The 25,971-nt window shown below is 36.8% G+C and overlaps 1 protein-coding gene across 4 annotated transcripts in view; it reads left to right on the top strand.

Moving 5' to 3' along the window:
- Positions 1-25,971, top strand: part of SENP7 (SUMO specific peptidase 7) — a 163,121-nt gene that overhangs the window by 4,513 nt on the left and 132,637 nt on the right. For all 4 annotated transcript variants that reach the window (XM_044251267.1, XM_044251266.1, XM_044251265.1 and 1 more), the window contains exon 2: positions 16,354-16,406. In XM_044251267.1, the coding sequence (XP_044107202.1) occupies positions 16,354-16,406 (53 nt within the window). The remainder of the gene's footprint in view (positions 1-16,353; positions 16,407-25,971) is intronic.

The raw sequence follows: 25,971 nt of genomic DNA, 5'->3' as shown, positions 1-25,971 counted from the left end.
AGAGTGGTTGCACAAGCTTGCATTCCCATGAATTGGTAAATATTTTTAAATTAAAGGAAAAATGTCATAAGTAAAAGAATTACAAAATCTCTGATTACCTTACTTTTCTGGAATGTGGCCATGGAATCAGGAATTAAGCACAAAACACCTCTGAACACTGAGAGGAGAAATTACAAAATCTATTGCTAAAGTTCACCCATGAGAAGATTCTCATACTTTTTTTTCAGAATATATTGAATCTGTATTTTAGAATTATTTGTAACCCCAATGAGCATGAATACCTTACTTCCAAGTTCACTGCATATCAAAATCAGTAAACTAAATGGGACACAGGTTAAAAAATCTGGCACCAGAGACTAGTCTACTAACAGTTGAATAAAATAATTAAATATGTGGGTCACTCAAGGGAGAATGGCCATTAGAAACTTTTAACAACAATAAAAGTATAGTAAAGTCATAGATAACAATTTTCAAATGAATCTTTGAATTAAACAGGATAGTTCAAGTGAATTTGAGGTTTTCAATTGATTGCTTCAGGCAACATTCTTGGAAATCTGTGTAGACTCTTTTAGTTTTTTGGTGAAATTTTACATTCTTTTTTATTTTTATTTTTTATTTATTTATTTTTTAAAGATTGTATTTATTTGACAGAGAGAGACATAGTGAGAGAGGGAACACGAGCAGGAAGAGTGGGAGAGGAAGAAGCAGGCTCCCTGCTTAGTAGGAGACCAATATGGGGCTTGGTCTCAGGACCCTGGGATCATGACCTGAGCTGAAGGCAGACATTTAACCATGGAGCCACCCAGGGGCACCTCTTTTTTTTTTTTAATTATTTTTATTAACCTGTAATGTATTATTTGCTTCAAGGGTACAGGTTTGTGATTCACCAGTCTTACACAATTCATAGTCCTTACATACCCTCCCTAAGATCCATCACCCAGCCACCTATCCCACCACCCCTGCCTTCCAGTCCATAACCCTCAGTTTGTTTCCTGAGACTGAAGGTCTCTTATGGTTTGTCTCCTTCTCTGGTTTGGTCCCATTTCATTTTTTCCTCTCTTCTCCCATGATCCTCTGCCTTCTTTCTCAAATTCCACGTGTCAGCTGGATCATATGATAATTGTCTTTCTCTGACTGATTTATTTTGCTTAGCATAATACTCTTCTAGTTCTGTCCACATTGCAAATGGCAAGATTTCATTTTTTTGATGGCTGTGTAATATTCCTGTGTGTGTGTGTGTGTGTGTGTGTGTACGTACACCACATATTCTTTATCCATCAACTATCGATGGACATCTGGTGTCTTTCCATAGTTTGCCAAATGTGGACATTGTTGCTATAAACATAGGGGTGCAGGTGCCCATTCAGATCACTATATTTGTATCCTTGGGGTAAATACCCAGTAGTGCAATTGTTGGGTCATGGGGTAGCTCTTTTTTCAACTTTTTGAGGAACCTCCATACTGTTTTCCAGTGTGGCTGCACCAGGTTGCATTCCCCCCAACACTGTAGGAGGGTTCCCCTTTCTCTGCAGTCTCGCCAACGTCTGTTGTTTCCTGACTTGATAGTTTTAGCCATTCTGACTGGTGTGAGGTAGTATCTCATTGTGGTTTCTTTTTCCTTCCTTTTTTTTTTTTTAGGATTTTATTTATTTATTTGACAGAGAGAGAGTGAACACAGGCAGGGGAGTGGGAGAGGAAGAAACAGGCTCTCCCTTGGAGCAGGGAGCCTGATGTGGGGCTGGATCCCAGGATCCTGGGATCGTGACCTGAGCCGAAGGCAGACGCTTAACGACTGAGCCATCCAGGAGCCCCCATTGTGGTTTTGATTGTATTTCCCTGTTGCGGAGTGATGTGGAGCACTTTTTCACGTGTCTGTTGGCCATCTGGATGTCTTCTTTGCAGAAATGTCTGTTCATGCCTTTTGCCCATTTCCTGGTTGTATTATTTGTTCTTTGCATGTTGAATTTGCTAAGTTCTTTATAGATTTTGGATACTAGCCCTTTATCTGATATGTCATTTGCAAATATCTTCTCCCATTCTGTCAGCTGTCTTTTGGTTTTGTTGACTGTTCCCTTTGCTGTGCAAAAGCTTTTGATCTTGATGAAGTCCCAGTAGTTCATTTTTGTCCTTGCTTCCCTTGCCTTTGGCAGTGTTTCTAGGAAGAAGTTGCTACAGCTGAGGTTGCTGCCTGTGTTCTCAAGGATTTTGAAGGATTCCTGTCTCACATTGAGATCTTTCATCCATTTTGAGTCTATCTTTGTGTGTGGTGTAAGGAAGTGGCCCCGTTTCATTCTTCTGCATGTGGTTGTCCAATTTTCCCAATACCATTTGTTGAAGAGACTGTCTTTTTTTCCATTGGACATTCTTTCCTGCTTTGTTGAAGATTAGTTGACCATAGATGTGAGGGTCCATTTCTGGGTTCTCTGTTCTGTTCCACTGATCTATGTGTCTGTTTTTGTGCCAGTACCATACTGTCTTGATAATGACAGCTTTGTAATAGAGCTTGAAGTCTGGAATTGTGATGCCACCAGCTTTGTTTTTCTTTTCAACATTCCTCTGGCAATTTGAGGTCTTTTTTGGTTCCATACAAATTTTAGGATTATTTGTCCCATTTCTGTGAAAAAAGTTGATGGTATTTTGATAGGGATTATGTTAAATGTGTAGATTGCTTTAGGTAGCGTAGACATTTTCACAATATTTGTTCTCCCAATTCATGAGCATGGAACGTTTTTCCATTTCTTTGTATCTTCCTCAATTTCTTCCATGAGTACTTTATAGTTTTCTGAGTACAGATTCTTTGCCTCTTTGGCTAGATTTATTCCTAGTTATCTTATGGTTCTGGGTGCAATTATAAATGGAATCAACTCCTTAATTTATCTTTCTTCTGTCTTACTGTTGGTATATAGAAATGCACTGATTTCTGTGCATTGATTTTGTACCCTGCCACTTTACTGAATTCCTGTATGAATTTTAGAAGTTTTGGGATGGAATCTTCTGGGTTTTCCACATAAAGTATCATATCATTTGCAAAGAGTGAGAGTTTGACTTCTTCTTTGCTGATTCGGATGCCTTTTATTTCTTGTTGTCTTTTTGCTGAGGCAGGACTTAAAGTACTATATTGAAAAGCTGTGGTCAGAGTGGACATCCCTGCCGTATTCCTGACCTTAGGGGAAAAGCTCTCAGTTTTTCCCCATTGAGAATGATACTTGCTGTGGGTTTTTCATAGTTGGCTTTTATGATATCGAGGTATGTACCCTCTATCCCTATACTTTGAAGAATTAATTAAGAAAGCATGCTTAACTTTGTCAAATGCTCATCTATTGAGAGTATCATATAGTTCTTTTTCTTTCCTTTATTAATGTTGTGTATCATATTGATTGATTTGCAGATGTTGAACTAAGCTTGCAGTCCAGGAATAAATCCTACTTGATTATGGTGAATAATCCTTTTAATATACTGCTAGTATATTAAAAGGCTAGTATTGTGGTGAGGATTTTAGCATCCATATTGATGAGGGGTATTTCTCTGTAATTCTCCTTTTTGATGGGGACTTTGTCTGGTTTGGGGATCAAGGTAATGCTGGCCTCATGAAATGAGTTTGGAAGTTTTCCTTCCATTCCTATTTTTTTGGAACAGTTTCAGAAGAATAGGTAATAATTCTTTAAATGTTTGGTAGAATTTCCCTGAGAAATTGTCTAGCTCTGGGGTCTTGTTTGTTGGGAGATTTTTTGATGACTGCTTCAATCTCCTTATGGGTTATGGCCCTGTTAAAGTTTTCTATTTCTTCCTGGTTCAGTTATGGTGGTTTATGTGTCTATAGTTATGCATCCATTTCTGCCAGATTGTCTGATTTGTTGACATATAGTTGTTCAAAATATGTTCTTATAATTGTAGTTCTTTGGTATTAGTTGTGATCTCTCCTCTTTCACTCGTGATTTTATTAATTTAGGACCTTTCTCTTTTGTTTTTGATAAGTCTGGTCAGGAGTTTATCAATCTTATTAATTCCTTGAAAGAATCAGCTCCTAGTTTTGTTGAGCTGTTCTACTGTTATTTTGGTTTCTATTTCATTGATTTCTGCTCTGATCTTTATTATTTCCCTTCTCGTGCTGGGTTTAGGCTTTATATGCTATTCTTTCTCCATCTCCTTTAGGTGTAGGATTAAATTGTGTACTTGAGACTTTTTTTGTTTCTTGAGAAAGGCGTGTACTGCTATATACTTTCCTCTTAGGACTGCCTTTGCTGCATCCCAATGATTTTGAATAGTTGTTTTCATTTTCGTATGTTTCCATGAATTTTTATAAATTCTTCTTTAATTTCGTATTTGACCCATTCATTCTTTAGTAAGATGGTCTAGCCTCCACGTTTTTGAGTTCTTTCCAACTTTCATCTTGTGGTTGAGTCCTAGTTTCAAAGCATTGTGGTCTGAAAATATGCAGGAAATGATCCCAATCTTTTGGTACTGATTGAGACTGATTTTTGACCCAGGGTGTGATCTGTTCTGGAGAATGTTCCATATGCATTAGAGAAGAATGTGTATTCTATTGCTTTGGGATGGAATGTTCTGAATATATCTGTGAAATCCATCTGGTTCAGTGTGTCATTTAAAGCCCTTATTTCCTTATTGATCTTTTGGTTAGATGATCTGTCCCTTTCAAAAGTGAGGGGGATGTTAAAGTCCACTACTGTTATTGTATGATTGTTGATGTGTTGTTTTGATTTTGTTGTTTATTGGGTTATATAATTGGCTGCTCCCATGTTAGGGGCATAGATATATAAAATTGTTAGATCTTTTTGGATAGACCCTTTAAGTATGATATAGTGTCCTTCCTCATCTCTTATTATAGTCTTTGGTTTAAATTCTAATTCGTCTGATATAAAGATTGCCTCCTCAGTTTTCTTTTTTGTCCATTAGCATGGGAAATTGTTTTCTACCCCCTCACTTTAAATCTGGAAGTGTCTTTGGGTCTAAAAGGAGTTTCTTGCAGATAGCATATCGATGGATCTTGTTTTTTTATCCATTCTGATACCCTGTGTCTTTTGATTGGAGCATTTAGCTCATTCACATTCAGGTAACTATTGAAAAATATGAATTTAGTGCCATTGTATTGCCTGTCAGGTGACTGTTAATGTCTCTCTTTCTTTCTGACCTATGCTACTTTTAGGCTCTCTCTTTGTTTAGAGGACTCCTTTTAAGATTTCTTGTAGGGCTGGTTTGTTGATTGCAAACTCTTTTAGTTTTTGTTTGTTCTGGAAGCTTTTTATCTCTCCTTTTATTTTTAATGACAGCCTAGCTGGATATAGTATTCTTGGGTGCATATTTTTCTCGTTTAGTGCCCTGAATATATCATGCCAGTCCTTTCTGGCCTGCCAGTTTTCTTGTGGATAGGTCTGCTGCCAAGTTAATGTTTCTACTGTTATAGGGTACAGACCTCTTTTCTTGAGTTGCTTTCGGAATTTTCTCTTTGTCTCTGAGATTTTAAAATTTTACTATTAAATTTGGGTGTTGACCTGTTACTGATTTTGAGGGGGGTTCTGTGTGTCTCCTGGAATTTGATTCCTGTTTTCTTCCCGACATTAGGGAAGTTCTCTGCTATAATTTGCTCTGATATATCTTCTGCCCTTCTGTCTCATTCTTCTTCTTCTGGGATCCTGATTATTCTAATATTGTTTCGCTTTATGGTATCATTTGTCTCTTGACTTCTCCCATAGTGACCCAGTAATTATTTATGTCTCTTTGTCTGAGCTTCTTTATTCTCCATTATTTGGTCTTCTATATCACTGATGCTCTTTTCTGCCTTACTTAGCAGTTAGAGCATACCTTTTTGGTTGCATTTCATTGATAGCTTTTTTAATTTCAACTTGGTTAGGTTTTATTTCTCCAGAGAGGGATTCTCTAGTATCTTCTGTGCTTTTTTTAAACCCAGCTAGTATCTTTATAATTGTCATTCTGAACTCTAATTCTGATAGTTTACTAATGTCCATGTCAATTAGGTCACTGGCAGTTGGTACTGCCTCTTGCTTTTTTTTTTCTGAAGTGAGTTTTTCCATTTTGTCATTTTGTCTGGAGAAAAATAGATGAATGAGAGAACAAAATGCTAAAAGGGAAACAATGACCCCAGAAAAATATACACTAAACAAATCAGAAGACCCCAAAACTGGAGGGAAAGAAAAAAAAAAGGAATATAATCAGGCTGTTGGAAAGAACAGAGCCACACACTAGATTTTGGTTGAATTTTGGTGTGCTAGAAGAAACTACCTCTTAAAATTTTAAAGAAAGAAAAACTTTTTTTTTTTGCAATTATCATTTTTTTTTCCAATTCTTTTTTTTTTCCAATTTATTTATTTTCAGAAAAACAGTATTCATTATTTTTTCACCACACCCAGTGCTCCATGCAAGCTGTGCCCTCTATAATACCCACCACCTGGTACCCCAACCTCCCACCCCCCCACCACTTCAAACCCCTCAGACTGTTTTTCAGAGTCCATAGTCTCTCATGGTTCACCTCCCCTTCCAATTTACCCAAATTTCCTTCTCCTCTCTAACGCCCCTTGTCCTCCATGCTATTTGTTATGCTCCACAAATAAGTGAAACCATATGATAATTGACTCTCTCTGCTTGACTTATTTCACTCAGCATAATCTCTTCCAGTCCCATCCATGTTGCTACAAAAGTTGGGTATTCATCCTTTCTGATGGAGGCATAATACTCCATAGTGTATATGGACCACATCTTCCTTATCCATTCATCCGTTGAAGGGCATCTTGATTCTTTCCATAGTTTGGCGACTGTGGCCATTGCTGCTATAAACATTGGGGTACAGATGGCCCTTCTTTTCACGACATCTGTGCCTTTGGGGTAAATACCCAGGAGTGCAATTGCAGGGTCATAGGGAAGCTCTATTTTTAATTTCTTGAGGAATCTCCACACTGTTCTCCAAAGAGGCTGCACCAACTTGCATTCCCACCAACAGTGTAAGAGGGTTCCCGTTTCTCCACATCCTCTCCAACACATGTTGTTTCCTGTTTTGTTAATTTTGGCCATTCTAACTGGTGTAAGGTGATATCTCAATGTGGTTTTAATTTGAATCTCCCTGAGGGCTAATGATGATGAGCATTTTTTCATGTGTCTGATAGCCATTTGTATGTCTTGATTGGAGAAGTGTCTGTTCATATCTTCTGCCCATTTTTTGATGTGTTTGTCTGTTTCGTGTGGGTTGAGTTTGAGGAGTTCATTATAGATTCTGGATATCAACCTTTTGTCTGTACTGTCATTTGCAAATATCTTCTCCCATTCCGTGGGTTGCCTCTTTGTTTTTTTGACTGTTTCCTTTGCTGTGCAGAAGCTTTTGATTTTGATGAAGTCCCAGAAGTTTATTTTCGCTTTTGTTTCCTTTGCCTTTGGAGACGTATCTTGAAAGAAGTTGCTGTGGCTGATATCAAAGAGATTACTGCCTATGTTCTCCTCTAAGATTCTGATGGATTCCTGTTTCACGTTGAGGTCTTTTATCCATTTTGAGTTGATCTTTGTGTACGGTGTAAGAGAATGGTCGAGTTTCATTCTTCTACAGATCCTAGCCAACAGGATCCAACAGCACATTAAAAAGTTTATCCACCATGATCAGGTGGGATTCATCCCTGGGCTACAAGGATGGTTCAACATTTGCAAATCAATCAATGTGATACAACAAATTAATATGAGAAGAGAGAAGAACCACATGGTCCTCTCAATTGATGCAGAAAAAGCATTTGACAAAATCCAACATCCGTTCCTGATTAAAACGCTTCAAAGTATAGGGATAGAGGGAACATTCCTGAACCTCATCAAATCTATCTATAAAAGACCCACAGCAAATATCATCCTCAATGGGAAAAAGCTTGCAGCCTTCCCATTGAGATCAGGAACAAGACAAGGATGCCCACTTTCACCACTCTTGTTCAACATAGTATTAGAAGTCCTAGCAACAGCAATCAGACTACAGAGAGAAATAAAAGGTATCCAAATTGGTAATGAAGAAGTCAAACTCTCTCTCTTCGCAGATGACATGATTCTTTATATGTTAAACCCAAAAGACTCCACCCCCAAACTACTACAACTCATACAGCAATTCAGCAACGTGGCAGGATACAAAGTCAATGTGCAGAAATCAGTGGCTTTCTTATACACTAACAATGAAAATACAGAAAGGGAAATTAGAGAATCGATTCCATTTACTATAGCACCAAGAACCATAAGATACCTGGGAATAAACCTAACTAAAGAGGTAAAGGATCTGTACTTGAGGAACTATAGAACACTCATGAAAGAAATTGAAGAAGACACAAAAAGATGGAAGACCATTCCATGCTCCTGGATCGGAAGAATAAACATTGTTAAAATGTCTATACTGCCTAGAGCAATCTATACTTTTAATGCCATTCTGATCAAAATTCCACTGACATTCTTCAAAGAGCTGGAGCAAATAATCCTAAAATTTGTATGGAATCAGAAGAGACCCCGAATCGCTAAGGAAATGTTGAAAAACAAAAATAAAGCTGGCGGCATCACCTTACCTGATTTCAAGCTTTATTACAAAGCTGTGATCACCAAGACAGCATGGTACTGGCATAAAAACAGACACATAGACCAGTGGAACAGAGTAGAGAGCCCTGATATGGACCCTCAACTCTATGGTCAATTAATCTTTGACAAGACAGGAAAAAATATATAGTGGAAAAAAGACAGTCTCTTCAATAAATGGTGCTGGGAAAACTTTTTTATTTTTAAGATTTTATTTATTTATTTGACAGAGAGAAATCACAAGTAGGCAGAGAGGCAGGCAGAGAGAGAGAGAGGGAAGCAGGCTCCCTGCTGAGCAGAGAGCCCGATGCGGGACTCGATCCCAGGACTCTGAGATCATGACCTGAGCCGAAGGCAGCGGCTTAACCCACTGAGCCACCCAGGCGCCCAAGAAAGAAAAACTTAAAAATACCCCAAATCAGGGTAAATACAATGAAGGCATGGGATATGATTGTAAAAATGAAAATTAAAAAAGATTTTAAAAAATGAATCAATAAGATTAAGTTGGTTGAAAAAAGAAAGAAGGAAAATTGAAAAAATTGAAAAAAAAAAGGAGAGAATGTAATCAGATGGGTGAATAGAACAAAGTCATATACTAGATTTAGGGTATAATTTGGCCTGTTAAAAGCAACTGCATCCCAAAATTTTAAAGAAAGAAAAACTTATATTTACACAAAAAATAAGGTTAAATACAATGAAGGGGTAGAATATGACTTTAAAAATGAAAATTAAAAAATATTTAAAAATTGGAATTGATAAGCTCATTGAAAAAGAAGAAAAGCTCAAAGAAAAATGAAATAGAAAATAAAAAATAAAATTTAAAAATTAACTTTGAAAGACTAAAGAATCATGGGAAAAAGCCATGAATTCTATGTACTGTATTCCCTTAGTGCTAGAGTTTTGCTCTTCTCATTAATCAGTAAACTTGGTCTTGGCTTGATGTTCTTGCTGATTGTCTTGGGGAGGGGCCTGTTGCAGTGATTCTCGAATGTCTTTGGTCCAGGAGGAATTGCACCACCACGGCCAGGGACGAGGCTAAGTACTTTGCTTGGGTTTGCTCTCGATAGCTTTTGTTCCCTGAAGGCTTTTCATGCAGCTTTAGAGGGCAAGAATGAAAATGGCAGCCTCCCAATCTCTAGTCCCCGAGGAGCTGAGAGGTTGCACCCCAATCCTTAGTGCACCCTAGAGAAAAGCAGTTAATTACTCCTGCTTCTCTGGTCTCCGACCACACTCTGTGCTCACCTGGATTGTGACAGAGCATTTCTATTTCTGGCACATGACCCCATTTGGAGTCTCCAGACCCAGCAGATTTCTGTGCTGTGCTTCATGCCACTCCTCCCAGGGGAAGAAGCAGAGTCTTCCTGGATCTGCCACTTGTTGGGCTGAACTGTGCTGCAGATCACGGATTATGGCAACCCTGAGCTGAGAACTCACTCCTTGGCTCACTACGGCCAGCTTCCCCTCTTCAATACGTGGGAGCTCTGCCACACTCATGCACCCTCAGTCTTTCTTTGACCCCGAGGGTCCTGAAACCACACTGTCCCAGGAAGGATTCTACCCCTGCTTAGCCCCTGGAGCAACCTCCCTCCCCAGAGCAGACTTCTAAAAGTTCTGATTTTGTGTGCTGCTGCTCTATCGCTTGGCTGGTAGCTGGCTGATGGAAGCTTTCTCCCGCCCTGCAGTCTATCTTTCAATGTATTGCCTCAGATTCACTTCTCTGCATGTCCCACCTTCCAGAAAGTCGTTGCTTTTCTGTTCATAGAGTTGCTGCTATTCTTTTCTTCGATCTCCTGTTGAGTTCATAGGTGTTCAGAATGGTTTGATAACTAGCTGAATACCTGGGACCATATGAAATTTAGGTCTTCTACTCCTCTTCCATCCCGCTAGCACAGGCGCTCTCATTTAAGTTAAGGATACATATTTTTTTTTTTGAGTACTTCAGTAGTAGGCAGTGTACTTAGAATTTTACAAACTTTAGTTCTTTCAGAAGCCGCATAAGGTGGTTATTATTTCTGATTTACAGAGGAGGAAACTGGATTTTAGGGAGGGTAAATAACCATTAGCAATAGCAAGTAAGAAACAGCTAAGATTCAAAATCTGGTCTTTCTAATTACAAAATATGTAATTTTATCTTCTTTTACTGTCACAGGACATTAGGTAGTCTTAGTTGGGAAAAATAAGTTTCTCTGGATAAATATGATTGAGAACTATAGTTATAAGAAAATTTTATTTATTGCAGGAGTTTTAGAGCTTTTTGCTGTTGTACATTGTGCCTCTTCAGGAGAGTAACTGAGCAGGCACTGTTCAAACGTGCTTGATTTTGAAACTCTTCCCTCTGTCCAGTGTCATCTTGAGGATCTGAGTGTCACATGCTGATACAGCTTTTTTCAGTAGGCTCAGGCAATGTCCACATATTTTGCATTGTAAGTGTAATGAGCCATGATTGAAGTTCAATATCAGAATTTGTAATTAATCATGATTAAAAACTACATTATTTGTGTAGATGTTATCTGAAGCCATGGGAATGAATAGGATTACACACAGATTATATAGATTGAGAAAAGTCTTCAAAGTTGGGAGGAATAGACATTGGTAGGCAGATAGGCAAATCAGGAAAGAGAGGTTTGGGAAGCAAGGCAGGAGCGTTGAAAGCAGTGTAGATTAGAGGTAAAATAGTGTGAGGGTCCTGACTTTGGCAGTTAGGGGGTCACTTTGACCACTGGTTGTAGTAGGGACAAAAGCCAGATTTTAAGAGGCTGAATGAAACAAGGAAAATAGGATGTAAAAAAAATTTCTGAAACAAGTTGGAGTAGGAAATAAGGTAGAAAGGAATTTTTTTTCATTAGACTCTAGAGACTTAAATCAAGTTGGCAGGGAGTGGGAAAGGTGTGAGTAGAGAGAGAAAGATAGTAAGTAGGAGGTAACTGATGGGGTGAGGTTTCAGAAGAAACGGGGAGATTGGAATAGAAAGATAGCTTTTTTTTTAGTTTTTTTTAAAAAAATTCTTTAAAAGTTGTACTTGTATTTCATAAGAGGAAAATAAAAATGTAGATCGTGTGTGTGTATAGTGAGATTATGCATTATATATACATGTGTGTGTATATATAATATATATTAAATTATATTATAATATACATTATATTATATATGTGTGTATATATAATATATATATATTACATCCACACATAGTGATTTCTTTGTCCCTCACACCTTGTTTTGTGATTATAGTCCATAGATTTGCTATGCTGGACACATGAGAGAAATCTTCTGCATTCTTTAATTTTTGAAAAATTTCTCCAACAAGAAAGGAAACAACAGGGGCGCCTGGGTGGCTCAGTGGGTTAAGCCGCTGCCTTTGGCTCAGGTCATGATCTCAGGGTCCTGGGATCGAGTCCCACATCGGGCTCTCTGCTCAGCGGGGAGCCTGCTTCCTCCTCTCTCTCTCTCTGCCTACTTGTGATCTCTCTCTGTCAAATAAATAAATAAAATCTTTAAAAAAAAAAAAGAAAGGAAACAACAAATGTTGGAGAGGATGTGGAGAAAGGGGAAACCTCTGCTAGTAGTAGTAGTAGTTGCAGTTACTATTATGTGACTTTCTTCAGCAGTGCTGTGGAATCTAGCAGCAAGAATTTGGAAAAAAACGAATTTAGTTTTAATTAAGGTTAAAGGGAGGACAAGACATGGGGCAAAAGATGGGTTCACCGTGAGTGAGGAAATGAAAGGTCAAAGAACTATGGGTTGTAGAATGAAGTTCACTTCTGAGTACTTGAGAAGTATAACGATACTCCTTAAATCCATTCACAAATGTATATTGCTGAAATGAGGATATGTAGAAGTTTGTTGGAGTAAATTAAAGTGTCTCTTGTTTTGAGGGAGTTGATTTATGGAAGTTTTGAGCTTCACAATGATGGTAAATTTTAGAGATAGAGAAGAAAACTATGAATTAAGTATCAGAATTCTGGGAATGTTGGAGAGGGTATTGGTCAGTACATGAGAATCACAAATATAGCTAAGGTAATATCAACTTAGGGGAATTTTAAAGGAGAATTATTGGAATATAGATAAAATATTAATTGGAAGTGGTGGTGGGAGGAGGAAATTGTTAATCCATACTCCTGATTTTATAAGTGTGAGAAGAATCTTGAGAGAACTTTAAAAAAATTAGCATAGTCAGTAAAAAGCTAGGATTCAGGTAAACTAAGGTGGAGGAAATGCTCCAGGAAAAGATTCAGAATTTAAGAATGTTGTACTGATTCTGCAAAGGAAGTTAGTGGGCAAGGGAAGAGATGGAGAAGAATGTGGATGACGGGTAGAACTGAATACATAAAACATGAGAGACCAGCAAGACAATAGGCTGTGGGGACTGACATCTAGGGTGGTGAATGTGATTACCAGGTCTGATGATGGAAGACAGAGAATTCGAAAGTAGATAAGAGAGACATGGTAACTCAGGGAATGGGTTATGGGTAGGATTTGTAGCTTCAAAGATCCAGATTGGAGCTTTGTTATTATGGTGTTGTCTTAAAACTGCCTTTGAGGTGGGTAACTCTAATAGGAGTCTTTAATAATTTGGAAGGCTAATATGGGCTTCTTTATCCTACTTTGTATTTCCTAATAATGATAACTCACCTCTTGCGTGCACCTGGAATGAACTGTTCTTTCATCCATTTCTGCCTATCTAAAATTTGCTCATTATCTAAATCTTCAAAGCTCAGTTCAGTTATGTCTTTCCAAGAACTATATCCTAATTAGCTCAAACTTAAAACAAATCATATCTATTTCTGAACTTCCATGGGTCTTAGCACCTCTTACATGATATTTATACTAGTTTCTATCATACATTTTAGCTTCCTAAATGGTTTTAACTTCTGCTGTTATTCTGTTAACTCTGACACAGGGACTGTCTTATTAATCTTATATCCCCAAAGCATCCAACATGCCTGGAGTGTACTGGTTAAGAAAGCTACCTCTGGGGGTGCCTGGGTGGCTCAGTCAGCTAAGCGTCTGCCTTGGGCTCAGGTCATGATCCCACACTCTTGGGATGGAGCCCCGCATCAGTCTCCCTGCTCAGCAGAGAGCCTGCTTCTCCCTTTCCCACTCCTCCTGCTTGTGTTCCCTCTCTCGCTGTGTGTCTCTCTGTCAAATAAATAAATAAAATCTTAAAAAAAAAGATAGCTACCTCTGGTATTAGACCAGTAATGAATCAACATGATGACTGGGAAAGTTACTTGGATTCTTCAGACATAAAATTTTCATCTGTAAAATGGTGATAATACTGTTATTGATCTAAGAAGGCTTTCATAAAGACTATTTGCATACTTAGCCTAGTGGCGGCAATGGTAACCATCATTATCTTAACCAAATGCTTGTGGAGTAAATGAGTGAGTGAGTGCTTCCACAATCTACTTAGGAAAAAGTCACGTTTTTCAATTGTTTGACTCATTTATTTAGAAAGAGAATAATTAGATTTTCCTGTGTGCTAATACCAATACACTGAGCTCTCTTAAAGAGTAATATTTCAATATAAACTGTTAAAGTAATCATTACCATTTATTTTGTACTACTATATGCCAGACATATGCTAAATGATATAGACTAGCTCACTTTAATCTTAATTGAAAAGTTGGATATTCTCCTTTGTTTTAGAGTCTCAAAAGTCATAAGTAAGCCAGGATAGAAATTTAGGTTGTCAAACTTTAAAATTGTTAACTTTTAGGGACGCCTGGGTGGCTCAGTTGGTTGAGCCGCTGCCTTTGGCTCAGGTCATGATCCCAGCGTCCTGGGATCGAGTCCCACATCGGGCTCCTTGCTTGGCAGGGAGCCTGCTTCTCCCTCTGCCTCTGCCTGCCACTCTGTCTGCCTGTGCTTGCTCTCGCTTCTCTCTCTATGACAAATAAATAAATAAAATCTTAAAAAAAATAAAATAAAATTGTTAACTTTTGAGTACCACACTATACCAGATAATCCCAAGAGGCATATCATATGTTTCTTTAAATGCCCCCAAACCAATGTAGTATAAGATGGTATAGCTCAATTATAAAAACCTCTAAAATTGTGGGAAGTCACAAAAATATTAATTTTAAGGGAAATAAGGAAACGTGCTGTAAAACAGGATAGATGCATTTTTTTTTGATAGATGCATTTTTAACTCATGAGTCAGTTTGGGAGTATTAATCTATAAATTACAATTATATTAATATAATTATATGTAATATTAATATTATATTAATAATTATATACAGCATATAATATTATAACAATTAATAATATATATAATTATATATTATTATATTATCTTGCTGCTATGTATTATGAACTTAGAGAAATTATTGCAGCTCTATAGATTTTTGAATAAGGTATAGTCCATTTGTTGTAACTGTTGTTTTTAAAGCTTTTTTTGTTTTGTCTTTAAGTTGAGTAGTACAGCATGGTACACATATCTTTAGTATAGTTTGGTGACTTTTTGTACTTGTATAAAAATACTGTTTAACAGTCACCTAAATCAAGACATAGAACATTTCCAGCATCTCAGAAGGCTTATTTGTATCCTGTTCTAGTCAGTATTCTTTCTCTCCTCAGGTACTCTCATTTCAAGGCTTTTGCCCATCTTGAAGATTTGTTGTCTTGCCTTTGCTTTGTAGTTCTTTATAATTTTGGTTTGGGTCCTTTGACAGATGTATGTATTATATAGTATTATTAACTTCACCGTACTGTATGTGGATAAATGTATTATAAATAATAATCTTCCAGTCTGTGGCTTGCCTTCTTACTCTCTTAATGATGAGGTTTGATGAGTTTTAATGAAGTTAAGTTTATTAATCTTTTCCTTTATGGCTAATGCTAATTGTGTCTTGTTTGAGAAATTTTTGCCTACCCTAAGATCATGAAGTTATTCCCCCCTTTTTGTTTTAGAAGCTTTATTTCTTTTATCTTTGGCATTTAAATCTATGATCCCTTTAAAATGAACTTTTGTTTATAGTATGAGGTAGAGGTCAAGTTTTATTTATTTTCCCTTTTGGTTATCAGATTGCTTCAGCATTACTTACTGTAAAGATCATCTCTTTCTTACCTAATTGTAGTGATATCTTTTTTTAAGTAAGTGACCAGATATGGATGGATTTGTACTGTTAATTTTTATTATGGAATCTGTGATATATTCCAGTAAATTATAAGTTCCTAAAAAGCTTAGATTGTGTTTCATTTGCTTATTACACTATCCCTACTGCCAAACATGCCAGGCACATAATAGACATTCAGTAAATATTTGCTGATTGAATGAAAGAATCATAAAGGAATAATCCACAGGAAGTTTCAAAAATGTTGGTGAGGAGACAGTTAAACTGTTCCTAGTTGCCGAGATGCCTAGGTATGTAGTAGAACTGGAAGTCTTTTTGTAGAATATTCTAAACATACCTCTTACCTTTTGTTTAACCCTTCCTACCTGCAACCTCCCCTATTACAAATGTTTATCTGATCATATGGTTCAACCAGCATTTATTAAACACCTATTGGACTTTTGCCACGGAATATCTTTTTTAGTTCTTAGAGCATTTTCTTCTTTTTTCTATTGTAATCATACATATATTATTTAATGAAGGCATTTTGTGAGAATTTGCTATTCTGATTATTTTTTGACCTTTATGTTTAGTCTGTTAGGTTCTGTAAAATGTATAAATGTAAATTCTAACGCTAACAAGTTACTTTAAAACAAAGGATGGCTATGAAAGGATTTGTTTTATCACATTGTTTATTTCATTTAGATGTTAAATGATAATTTTTACCATGTCTTTGTAGAAATTGTCACAGAAGGAAAAAGGAAAAAGTCTTCATCTTCTGAGTTACATAAGGTATGCATTAGTTTTGCTTTTAATCTATACATTATCTTTAGAGTTACCAATAGTGAAAGTATTTTATTTGTCTTTTAAATAAAAACTTAAAGAAAATGTTATAAAACCTTAACTAATTAGTGTTTTGCAGGGAATGATATATCCTAATTAATTTAAAGGTTAACAAAGAAAGAAACACTTTCTGGGATCTGCCTTGTTTAAATCATTGTAAGATGTGTCAGTATAATTTCTAAGCCTTGTTTTAGATTTTGTATAAAACATAACCCAGCATTTCTGTATTTCTTTGATAACTGGATATATTAGCATACCTCACATTCATTCATTTTTTACTGTAGATAGAGGAAAGTGTTCAAGTCATGTGCTGAAAATTACTAATTGAAATACCTGTTAAAATTTCTTCCTTCCCTCCTTCTTTTCTTCCTCCCTTCTCTTCGCCTTCCCCTCCCTCCCTCCTTTCTTTCTTTATCTTTCTCCCCCTTCCTTCCTTCCATGTATGCGAATAGTAACAAAAGAAGCAAAGTGAATTTTCTACTTATGTTGGAAGTGTTTCAAAAATTTAGTTTCTTTTTAGAAAGATTATCTTTTTTTTCCTAGAATTTTGTGATTTAAGCACCGTAGTTCCCTGATATACCTCAAAATTCATTAGACACTTTTTTCTGAAGCATTCCAGATTATGCATGGAGGACTTTTAATTTGGCACAGACAACTTTAATTTGGCATATTTCATGGATTAAAGTGAAGAAATCATAATGAGAGCTGTGGGAGGGAATCAAGAGCATACAGACAAGACCGAACAGAGCATGTCTTTAGGTACTCTTCTACCTTGGCTTATTTCACATTTCTGGGTATGATTTCTTTCAAAATTCTGGATTTGGCTTAAGTGCTGGAAGTGAGGGGGAGTAAAAATAAATTCTTACATTGTTGTCATACCCAGTTTTAAATACCTCTGTTGACTACCTCTTCTTTTGTGTTTAATACCTCTAATGAAATGAAATGCTCTGTTTTCAGTTGCTGCTTCATGCAGTTGAAAGTCCACCATTAGATATTCATAATATATTTCTCTTTCTTGTTTTTAGATGTACGACAGTATTTTTTTAACTTTTTATTTTCTTTCTTTCTTTCTTTTTTTTTTTTTTTTAAAGATTTTATTTATTTATTTGACAGGCAGAGATCACAAGTAGGCAGAGAGGCAGGCAGAGAGAGAGGAGAAAGCAGGCTCCCTGCTTTAAAAGCAGGAAGCCCGACCTGGGGCTTCATCCCAGGACGCTGGGATCATGACCTGAGCCGAAGGCAGCGGCCTTAACCCACTGAGCCACCCAGGCGCCCCTAACTTTTTATTTTCAAATAACTTTAGATTTATAGAAAATTTACAGAAATAGTATAGCATTTACATCTACCCTTCACTCAGTTTCCCCTAGTGTTAATATCTATATAACCACAGTATAATGACCAAAATTTAAGAAATTAACTTTGGTACAGTACTTTAAGCTACAGACATTATTTGGATTTCTTCAGGTTTTTTTTTTTTTTTTTAAACTGATACTGTTTTTTGATTCCAGGATCGCACATTGCATTAGGCATCATATCTCCTTGATTTCCTTCATTCTATGACAGTTCTTCAGTCTTTGTTCTTTAATGATCATGACATTTTTAGAGTACTATGATTTTGTCAGTATTTTGTTGAACATTCTTTGGTTTGGGTTTGTCTCTGGTCTCCCTTTTTTCTTTTTCTTTTCTTTTTTTAAAAAAAGATTTTTATCTATTTATTTGACAGAGGGAGAGAGATCACAAGTAGGCAGAGCAGCAGAGAGGGAGAGGGGGGAAGCAGGCTCCCCGCTGAGCAAAGAGCCCAAGTGGGCTCAATCCCGGGACCCTGAGATCATGACCTGGGCTGAAGGCACAGAGGCTTAACCCATTGAGCCACCCAGGCGCTCCTTTTTCCTTTTTAAAAAGTGATTTCTATACCCAGTGTGGGGCTTGAACTCACAACCCCAAGATCAAGAGTCTAATACTCTTCCAACTGAGCCATCCAGGTTTCTTTGGATTAGATTAAAGTTATGGATTTTTAGAAAGAATATCACATGATATGCCCTTCTTACTGTATCCTGTCAGGAGTACACAGTATACAATAATGATAGGTCTTATTACTGGTGATGTCATTCTTGACTACCTGCTTAAGATGGCTACTATCTGGTCATTCTGTTGTAAAGTTACTCCTTTACTTTGTAATAAATAGATATCTTGGGAGAGATACTTTGAATCTGTGCAGATATACTGTTTCTTAAACTTTCACCCACTATTTTACCATGTAGCAGTGGATCTGCTCTGCAAGAGTTGTGTATATGATATTCTGTTAGTGATTTTCTATTTCCCTTATTCCCTCTGCATTTATTAATCGAAGTTCACCTGTAACGGAGATCTGCCCCTCTTTTCTTCTTATTTATTTATTCAGTTACCTATTTTTATTAATATGGACTCAAGGGTATTTATTCTATGGGTTATAGTTTATTATAGCATTATTGGCTTTTCTGATTGAAATAAAATGTTTAGTGTAGGTATTGGAAGATCTTTCAGTTTGGATCCTGTGCCCTTTTAACGTGCTCCCCCCAGCTTTTTTTTTTTTTTGCACTTTTTTCTGGTACTCCATGATACATTTCAGGGAGCCCTGGTTCTTTTATTGAAGAATAGTATTTAGAAATCCAGGTCTGGGTACTAGGTGTGCTCATTGCTTGTGAGGTGTCATTGTTTCAAGGCTCTCACTAGAGAAGACTAGAAAAATTTTTGTATACTAATGCATACAGATACACATATCTCTGTATTTCTGTATTTATCTTACATCTATGAAAAACCATGAGTTTAGTACTGATAATTTTTTTAAAAGATTTTATTTATTTATTTGTCAGAGAGAGAGAGAGAGAGCGAGCAAGAGCGTACATGCATAAGCAGGCAGAGTGGCAGGCAGAGTGGCACGCTGAGGCAGAGAGAGAAGCAGGCTCCCTGTGGAGCAAGGAGTCCCTTTCGGGACTTGATCCCAGGACCCTGGGATCATGACCTGATCCGAAGGCAGTGGCCCAACCGACTGAGCCACCTAGGCATCCCCTGATAATTTTTTTTTTTTAAGATTTTATTTGTTTGACAGAGAGAGAATGAGCATAGGTAGGCAGAGCAGCAGACAGAGGGAGATGGAGAAGCAGGCTCCTGGCTGAGCATGGAGTCTAATGTGGGACTCAATCCCAGAACCCTGGGATAAAAATGATGAGCTGAAGGTACACACCTAACCAACTGAACTACCCAGGTGCCCCAGTACTGAGACTTTGGATTCTAATCCAGCACCACAGAGTTTATTCTAGCCTTTTCCCTTTTTTTATTTTAACTTTTTTTCTGTCTTATTATCTATCATACATTTACTTATTTGTTCAACTATAATCTGCACATGAAGTTATACTACTGCATTTAAAAATGTAGAATTTCTGGGGTGCCTGAGTGGCTCAGTGGGTTGAGCCTCTGCCTTTGGCTCAGGTCATGATCTCAAGGTCCTGGGATCAAGCCCCACATCTGGCTCTCTGCTCATCAGGGGGCCTGCTTCCCCCCTCTCTCTGCCTGCCTCTCTGCCTACTTGTGATCTCTCTCTCTGTCAAGTAAATAAATAAAATCTTAAAAAAATGTAGAATTTCTTAAAAATTAGCATACTAAATTTTTATTAGTGATTTATATTATTGCTTTTTCTATCAAAGTAGCTATGGTTATAAATTACTGAAAGGATTAGAGCTTTGATGGGTATAGGGCCAAGACCCCGATACATTTCGTGTTTAAAGTATTTCAAAAATATTTCTAAAGCAAAAGCAGTTTGTTGTAGAGAAATTAGGAAATTGAGTTGAGGGAAAAGGAGACTACTCAGATGGAACCAAAATGAATGCCTGGATATATATCTTTCTAGTTTTTCTGTCTGTATATCCATCTGTAATAAACAATTATTTATTTATTTTTTTTTAAAGATTTTATTTATTAGAGAGAGAGAGAGAGAGTGAGAGAGGGAACACAAGCAGGGGGAGTGGGAGAGGGAGAAGCAGTCTTCCCACTGAGCAGGGAGCCTGATGTGGGACTCGATCCCAGGACTCTGGGATCATGACCTGGGCCAAAGACAGACGCTTTTCCACTGAGCCACCCGGGTGCCCCATCTGTAATAAACACATATTTAAATATTAAAAAATAGAAAATCACAGAGTACTGTTTTATAATTTGCTTTTTCTACTTAACTATATATTGTGAACATCATTTTCTGAAATCTAATTTAAAGCATTGCTGGGTAGATACTTACTGAATATTTAACATGTATTTGACACTATACTAGGCGTAAGTACCAGGGAAACAATGGCAAACATTTTAATGACTACATTGTATTCAGTTATATGGGTATATCACAGTTAATTTAACTAATATCCTATCATTGTTTTGAGGTTTTTTGTTTGCTTGTTTGTTTTGAGTAAACTCTATGTCCAATATGGGACTAAACTCATGACCCTGAGATCAGGAGTCACATGCCCTAGTGACTGAACCAGGTGCCACTTGAGTTGCTTTTAATTAAAACAAAACAAAACAAAACAAAACGGAACAGCGCTGTAGTCATTATCCTTGTAGCTAAATCTCTGGAACATAATTGTCTACTAAATTATTTCTGGCCTTTTGATAGCTGAATTCACGTTAATTCAAGACTGATCTCTTGATAAATGTGAAGTGAGAGTGTGAATACTTTGTGGAGATCCACAGTTTTTGGATTTATACATGGGGAAGTTGTTACTCTATTCTGAATATTGAAAATTAAGACTTTTATTTGGTAAGTCCTGGTTATACCTTTTGGCAGACCCCCAATTTTCCTTAAGTAACAGCTTTGTATTGATGTAGTACTTGAACAAGTAATAGATTAAACTTTTGAAGTTCTCTGTTAAAAACATGGCAGAGGTCATTTCAGTCTAAACAAATTAAAGAGCATGTGTTTATAATAAATAACTTGTCAGCGGATTCCAGTATATTTCCCCCCCCCGGATTATCTGCTTTTGATAGCATTCTCTTTTGAAGGCTGTACTATAATGAATTATGTATAAAGTGAACCTAAAAGTAGCTGTGTGACTTGATCTGCTGAAGGGCTTGTTTAGTATTACGTTTGAACATTAATAAATAGAACAAATGTTCTTGAGCTTTTTTTGGGAAGTTATTAGAGTTCTGATAATGTATTTAAATATAACTTGAAGGGGGATTTAGAACCCATTTTTGCCTTAAAAATTTCAGTTTGACTTTTTAAAGTATTAGAAGACTATTGAAAATACTTGAGAGTATTAGGACTCCATTTGGATTTTTGTAAATGGAATTATAGGCTTTGCAGAATCATGAATAACTTAGAATCTTTGTTGATTGTACACAGCTGAGACCATGATTAAAATTTGTCTAAGAATAGATGAGATTGTTGCAAAAAGGCTTCCATTTTTAAAAAATTAATCATTAAGAAAAAAGTGAGTGTAGAAAATATTGACAGTAGTTAGTTGTACGTGAAATCTGCTTCTCCTATATTCATATACAATATTAGAGTGAGAGATTTAAATCTGTAATTTATTAATCAGGAAGCTACAGGAGAGGTTTTTCTGGAGCTTTAAATATTAATATTTTCCCGTGCCTTTAATAATTGCATTGTATTCTTATTAAAAAAAATTGGAAACTAAGAGAACACGAAAATAAAAATCACCTCTTAACTCACTAGAGATAATTACTGTTAAATATTTTTGTATATAACCTTTCATATTTTATTTTTAATCATGGGTATTTTATTTTGTCTTATGAAAGAAAGATATTTTATACTTATATTCAAAATAATTTCCTTTTTTTAAAATTTTAATTTATATATATATATTTTTAGTGATCTCTACACCCAGTGTGGGGCTCAGACTCATGACCCTGAGATCAAGAGTTGCATGCTTTTCTTTATTTTTCTTTATTTATTTTTAATTTCTTTTCAGCATAACAGAATTTCATTGTTTTTGCACCACACCCAGTACTCCAAGAGTTGCATGCTTTTCTGACTGAGCCATCCAGGTGCCCCCAAAATAATTCCTTAATATCATTAATCTTCTGGAACATGTTATTTAATAACAACTGAATAGTATCTGATTTGGTTTAGTTTTGCCATAAATTTGTTTAATTATTCATTTATTATTGTTTCTGGTTTTTCTATATTAAAAGTAATATAGAATATATATCTCTGTTCATAATTTTTATATATACTTGGATTTTTATTTTTTATTATTTATTTATTTTTATACTTCGATTTTCAAAGCTTCTGATATTAGTATATAGAGTATTAATAAACATCCAGATTTCATATGTCTATACTTTGGAGGAATAGAGAACTACCTTTTTTGAAAATAGGATAGATTATGTTTTGTGTCCATCCTAATGGAAGTATGCATCAGCATTTACTAGGGTAAATAATTCATTCATTGATACTGAATCTAAACCATTCATAGGTAAAGTGATTGAACATAAACTATTGTGAAAAGGTAATATAAAATCTTCCATGGAAGACATAAGGAAAATATTTTTTTAAAGATTTTATTTATTTGACACAGAGAGAGAGAGTGAGAGGGAACACAAGCAAGAGAATGGGAGAGGAAGAGAAGCAGGCTTCCCGCTGAGCAGAGAGCCTGATGATGCAGGGCTTGATCCCAGGACCCCGGGATCATGACCTAAACTGAAGGTAGCTGCTTAACAACTGAGTCACCCAGGTGCCCCAGACATAAGGAATATTTTATAAGAAACTGATTTTACAGAATACTCAGCATGCATAACCAACTTTTCCTTTTTCCAAATCTTAGTTGCTGTCCTTCAAGGTTTTTTTTTTTTTTTTTTTAGCTCTTCTTACAAAAATATTTTTTTGAGAGTGAGAGATAGAGTAAGCTAATGGACCTGGGTAGGGGAGAGGGGCAGAGCAATCCAGGGAAGAAAAAGACTTCCTACTGAGTTGGGAACTTTATAGGGCTGGATCCCAAGACCCTGAAATCATGAGCTAAGTTGAAGTCAGACACTTAACTGACTGAGCCACCCAGGTGCCCCATCCTTCAAGTTTGAACTGAGTAAATTTTTAGGTTATTACTAGGGCCATGTAACAAATGACCTCCCAAACTTAGTGGCTTGAACTTACTTTGCTCAGGAATCATCAGTCTGGGAAGGGTTCAATTGGAGATAACTTTTTTTTGTTTTACTTGGGAGTTAGCTAGGTTGGCTTGGAGGCCAGGGCTTGTAAAGGTTCACTCACTCACTTATCTTGATACCTGTTCTGAGAAGAGTCCGTATCTTGGTGTATATCTATGTCTTTTTAAATCTCTCCACTATAGAGGCTTAAGGATGTCCAGGATTTTTTTTTTTTTAAAGATTTCATTCATTTATTTGACAGCAAGAGATCACAAGTAGGCAGAGAGGCAGGTAGGAAGAGGGAGAAGCAGGCTCCCCACTGAGCAGAGAGCCCGACGTGGGGCTCGATCCCAGGACCCTGGGACCATGACCTGAGCCGAAGGCAGAGGCTTTAAACCACTGAGCCACCCAGGCACCCCCAGGATTTTTTTACTCATTGGTTCAGTTCTCCTGGGATATGTATACTGAGAGAAAGAGGGGGGGAAAAAAAAGAGGAAGGGAGAATACACAAGCATGTGAGACCAGGCTGAAGCAATACAAGTATTGCCTTTAATGATTTAGCCTTGGACTTCACAGTCCTGCCCAGATTCAAGGGGGAGGAATGTAGACTGTACCTGATGTTAGAGGACTGTCAGTAGCACATCGGAAGAAGAGCATGTGGGATGTGGAATATTGGTGTGACCATTTCTGGAAAACAGATTATGCTATAAAATCCAATGTAGGCTAACTAACTTGCTCACAAAGAATCCATGGGTGTGAACAGCCTGAAGCCCTTACCTTTGAGGAAGCAATTGTTGTTCCCTAATTAAGAATATAAAGGAAGTGATTTAGAGATAATACTGTCTTTTGCAGATGAAGAATTAAAAAGAGGTACCTTTTTATACAGATTAGATATAGATAATTAAGTTATTAGTACCTAAGAGGATCAATTCATAGGTGCTAGTGAAATAAGAGTTGGGATATCCTTTCCTCAAATTTATTTTGTCCTCTTGACTTACGCTGTACTCTCACTCAAATTATTTTATGGATTGTTACTGATTATAGTTGATGTGGTATTTATTATATATTATATTTTGTAGGCTGAATTTGATACTTAACTATTGTTTATAACTTTAATGTGAAATTTAAGTTATTTAAGTTCTAAACAAATGATTTCAAACTTGTGGTTACAGTCCATACATTCATTTGTTTATTCAGCACATCATGAGCCATGCGCTTTGGAGATATAAAGTCTACTAAGTCAGGGTACTCTCTTTATTTTATTTAAAAATAATTTTTTAAAAAAGATTTTATTTATTTGCAGAGGGAGAGAGTGAGAGAGGGAACACAAGAAGGGGAAGTGGGAGAGGGAAAAGCAGGCTTCCCACTAAGCAGGGAGCCCGATGTGGGGCTTGATCCCAGAACCCTGGGATCATGACCTGGGCTGAAGGCGGCCACTTAATGACTGAGCCACCATAGCACCCCTATTTTTAATTTTAAAAAAATATTTATTTGAGAGAGAACAAGAGTGTGAGAGAGAGAGTACCCATGGGCAGTGGGGAGGAGCAGAAGCAGGGGGAGAAGCAAGACTTTAAGGTGAGCAGGAACCTGGATATGGGACTCAATCCCAGGACCCCGAGATCACAAACTGAGCTGAAGGCAGATGCTTAACTGACTGAGTCATCCTGGCACCCAGAGCACTCTCTTTTAAAGACCAACACAGCCTGGAGAAGAGGGACATGTAGACAAATATTTATAATATAGTTTGATACATGTAATATAAGTAACATAATAGAAATGTACCAAGTACTATTACCTACAGAAAGGAATGCCTTGGTGTAGGAGTGACAGTTGTGTGGATAGAAGAATAATTTTGAGCTGAATCTGAAGTATTTAATAAGGGAAAAATAGAGGGAAGGGGAATTCATATATACATACAAAGGAAGCAGTACATACAAAGGTCTAAATATATAAAATAATGCGTGTTTGAAGGAAGTTGAGTAAATGGTGTGGTTGGGATGTAGAGTTGGTGATATGTGGGTATTGTTAAAGACTGCAGATTGTTAAAGAGTTTTATCTGTAAGTAGCAGGTGCCATTGTTGTTTGTTAAATGTAGTGATCATTAGGTTTGCGTATTAGAGAACTATGGGGATAGCGTTTGAAAGATTAGAAGAGGTAGAGACTGTGGGTAAGAGATGGTTAGGGGGCTATTGGGATACTTAATTTATCTACCATAATACTGAATGAGAGGTTTTAAATTTTTATTTATTTATTCTTAAAGATTTATTTACTTATTTTTGTGCACATGTGCGTGCATGCGCGTGCGCGATAGAGAGAGAGAGAGAGAACAAGCAGGGGGAGGGGTAGAGGGACCCACACTCCCTGCTGAGCAGGGAGCCCAGCACCA

This window comes from Neovison vison, chromosome 6, assembly GCF_020171115.1.
Source record: "Neovison vison isolate M4711 chromosome 6, ASM_NN_V1, whole genome shotgun sequence".
NCBI classification, from domain to species: Eukaryota; Metazoa; Chordata; class Mammalia; order Carnivora; family Mustelidae; genus Neogale; species Neogale vison.
This window is presented reverse-complemented; position numbering and strand designations above follow the sequence as displayed.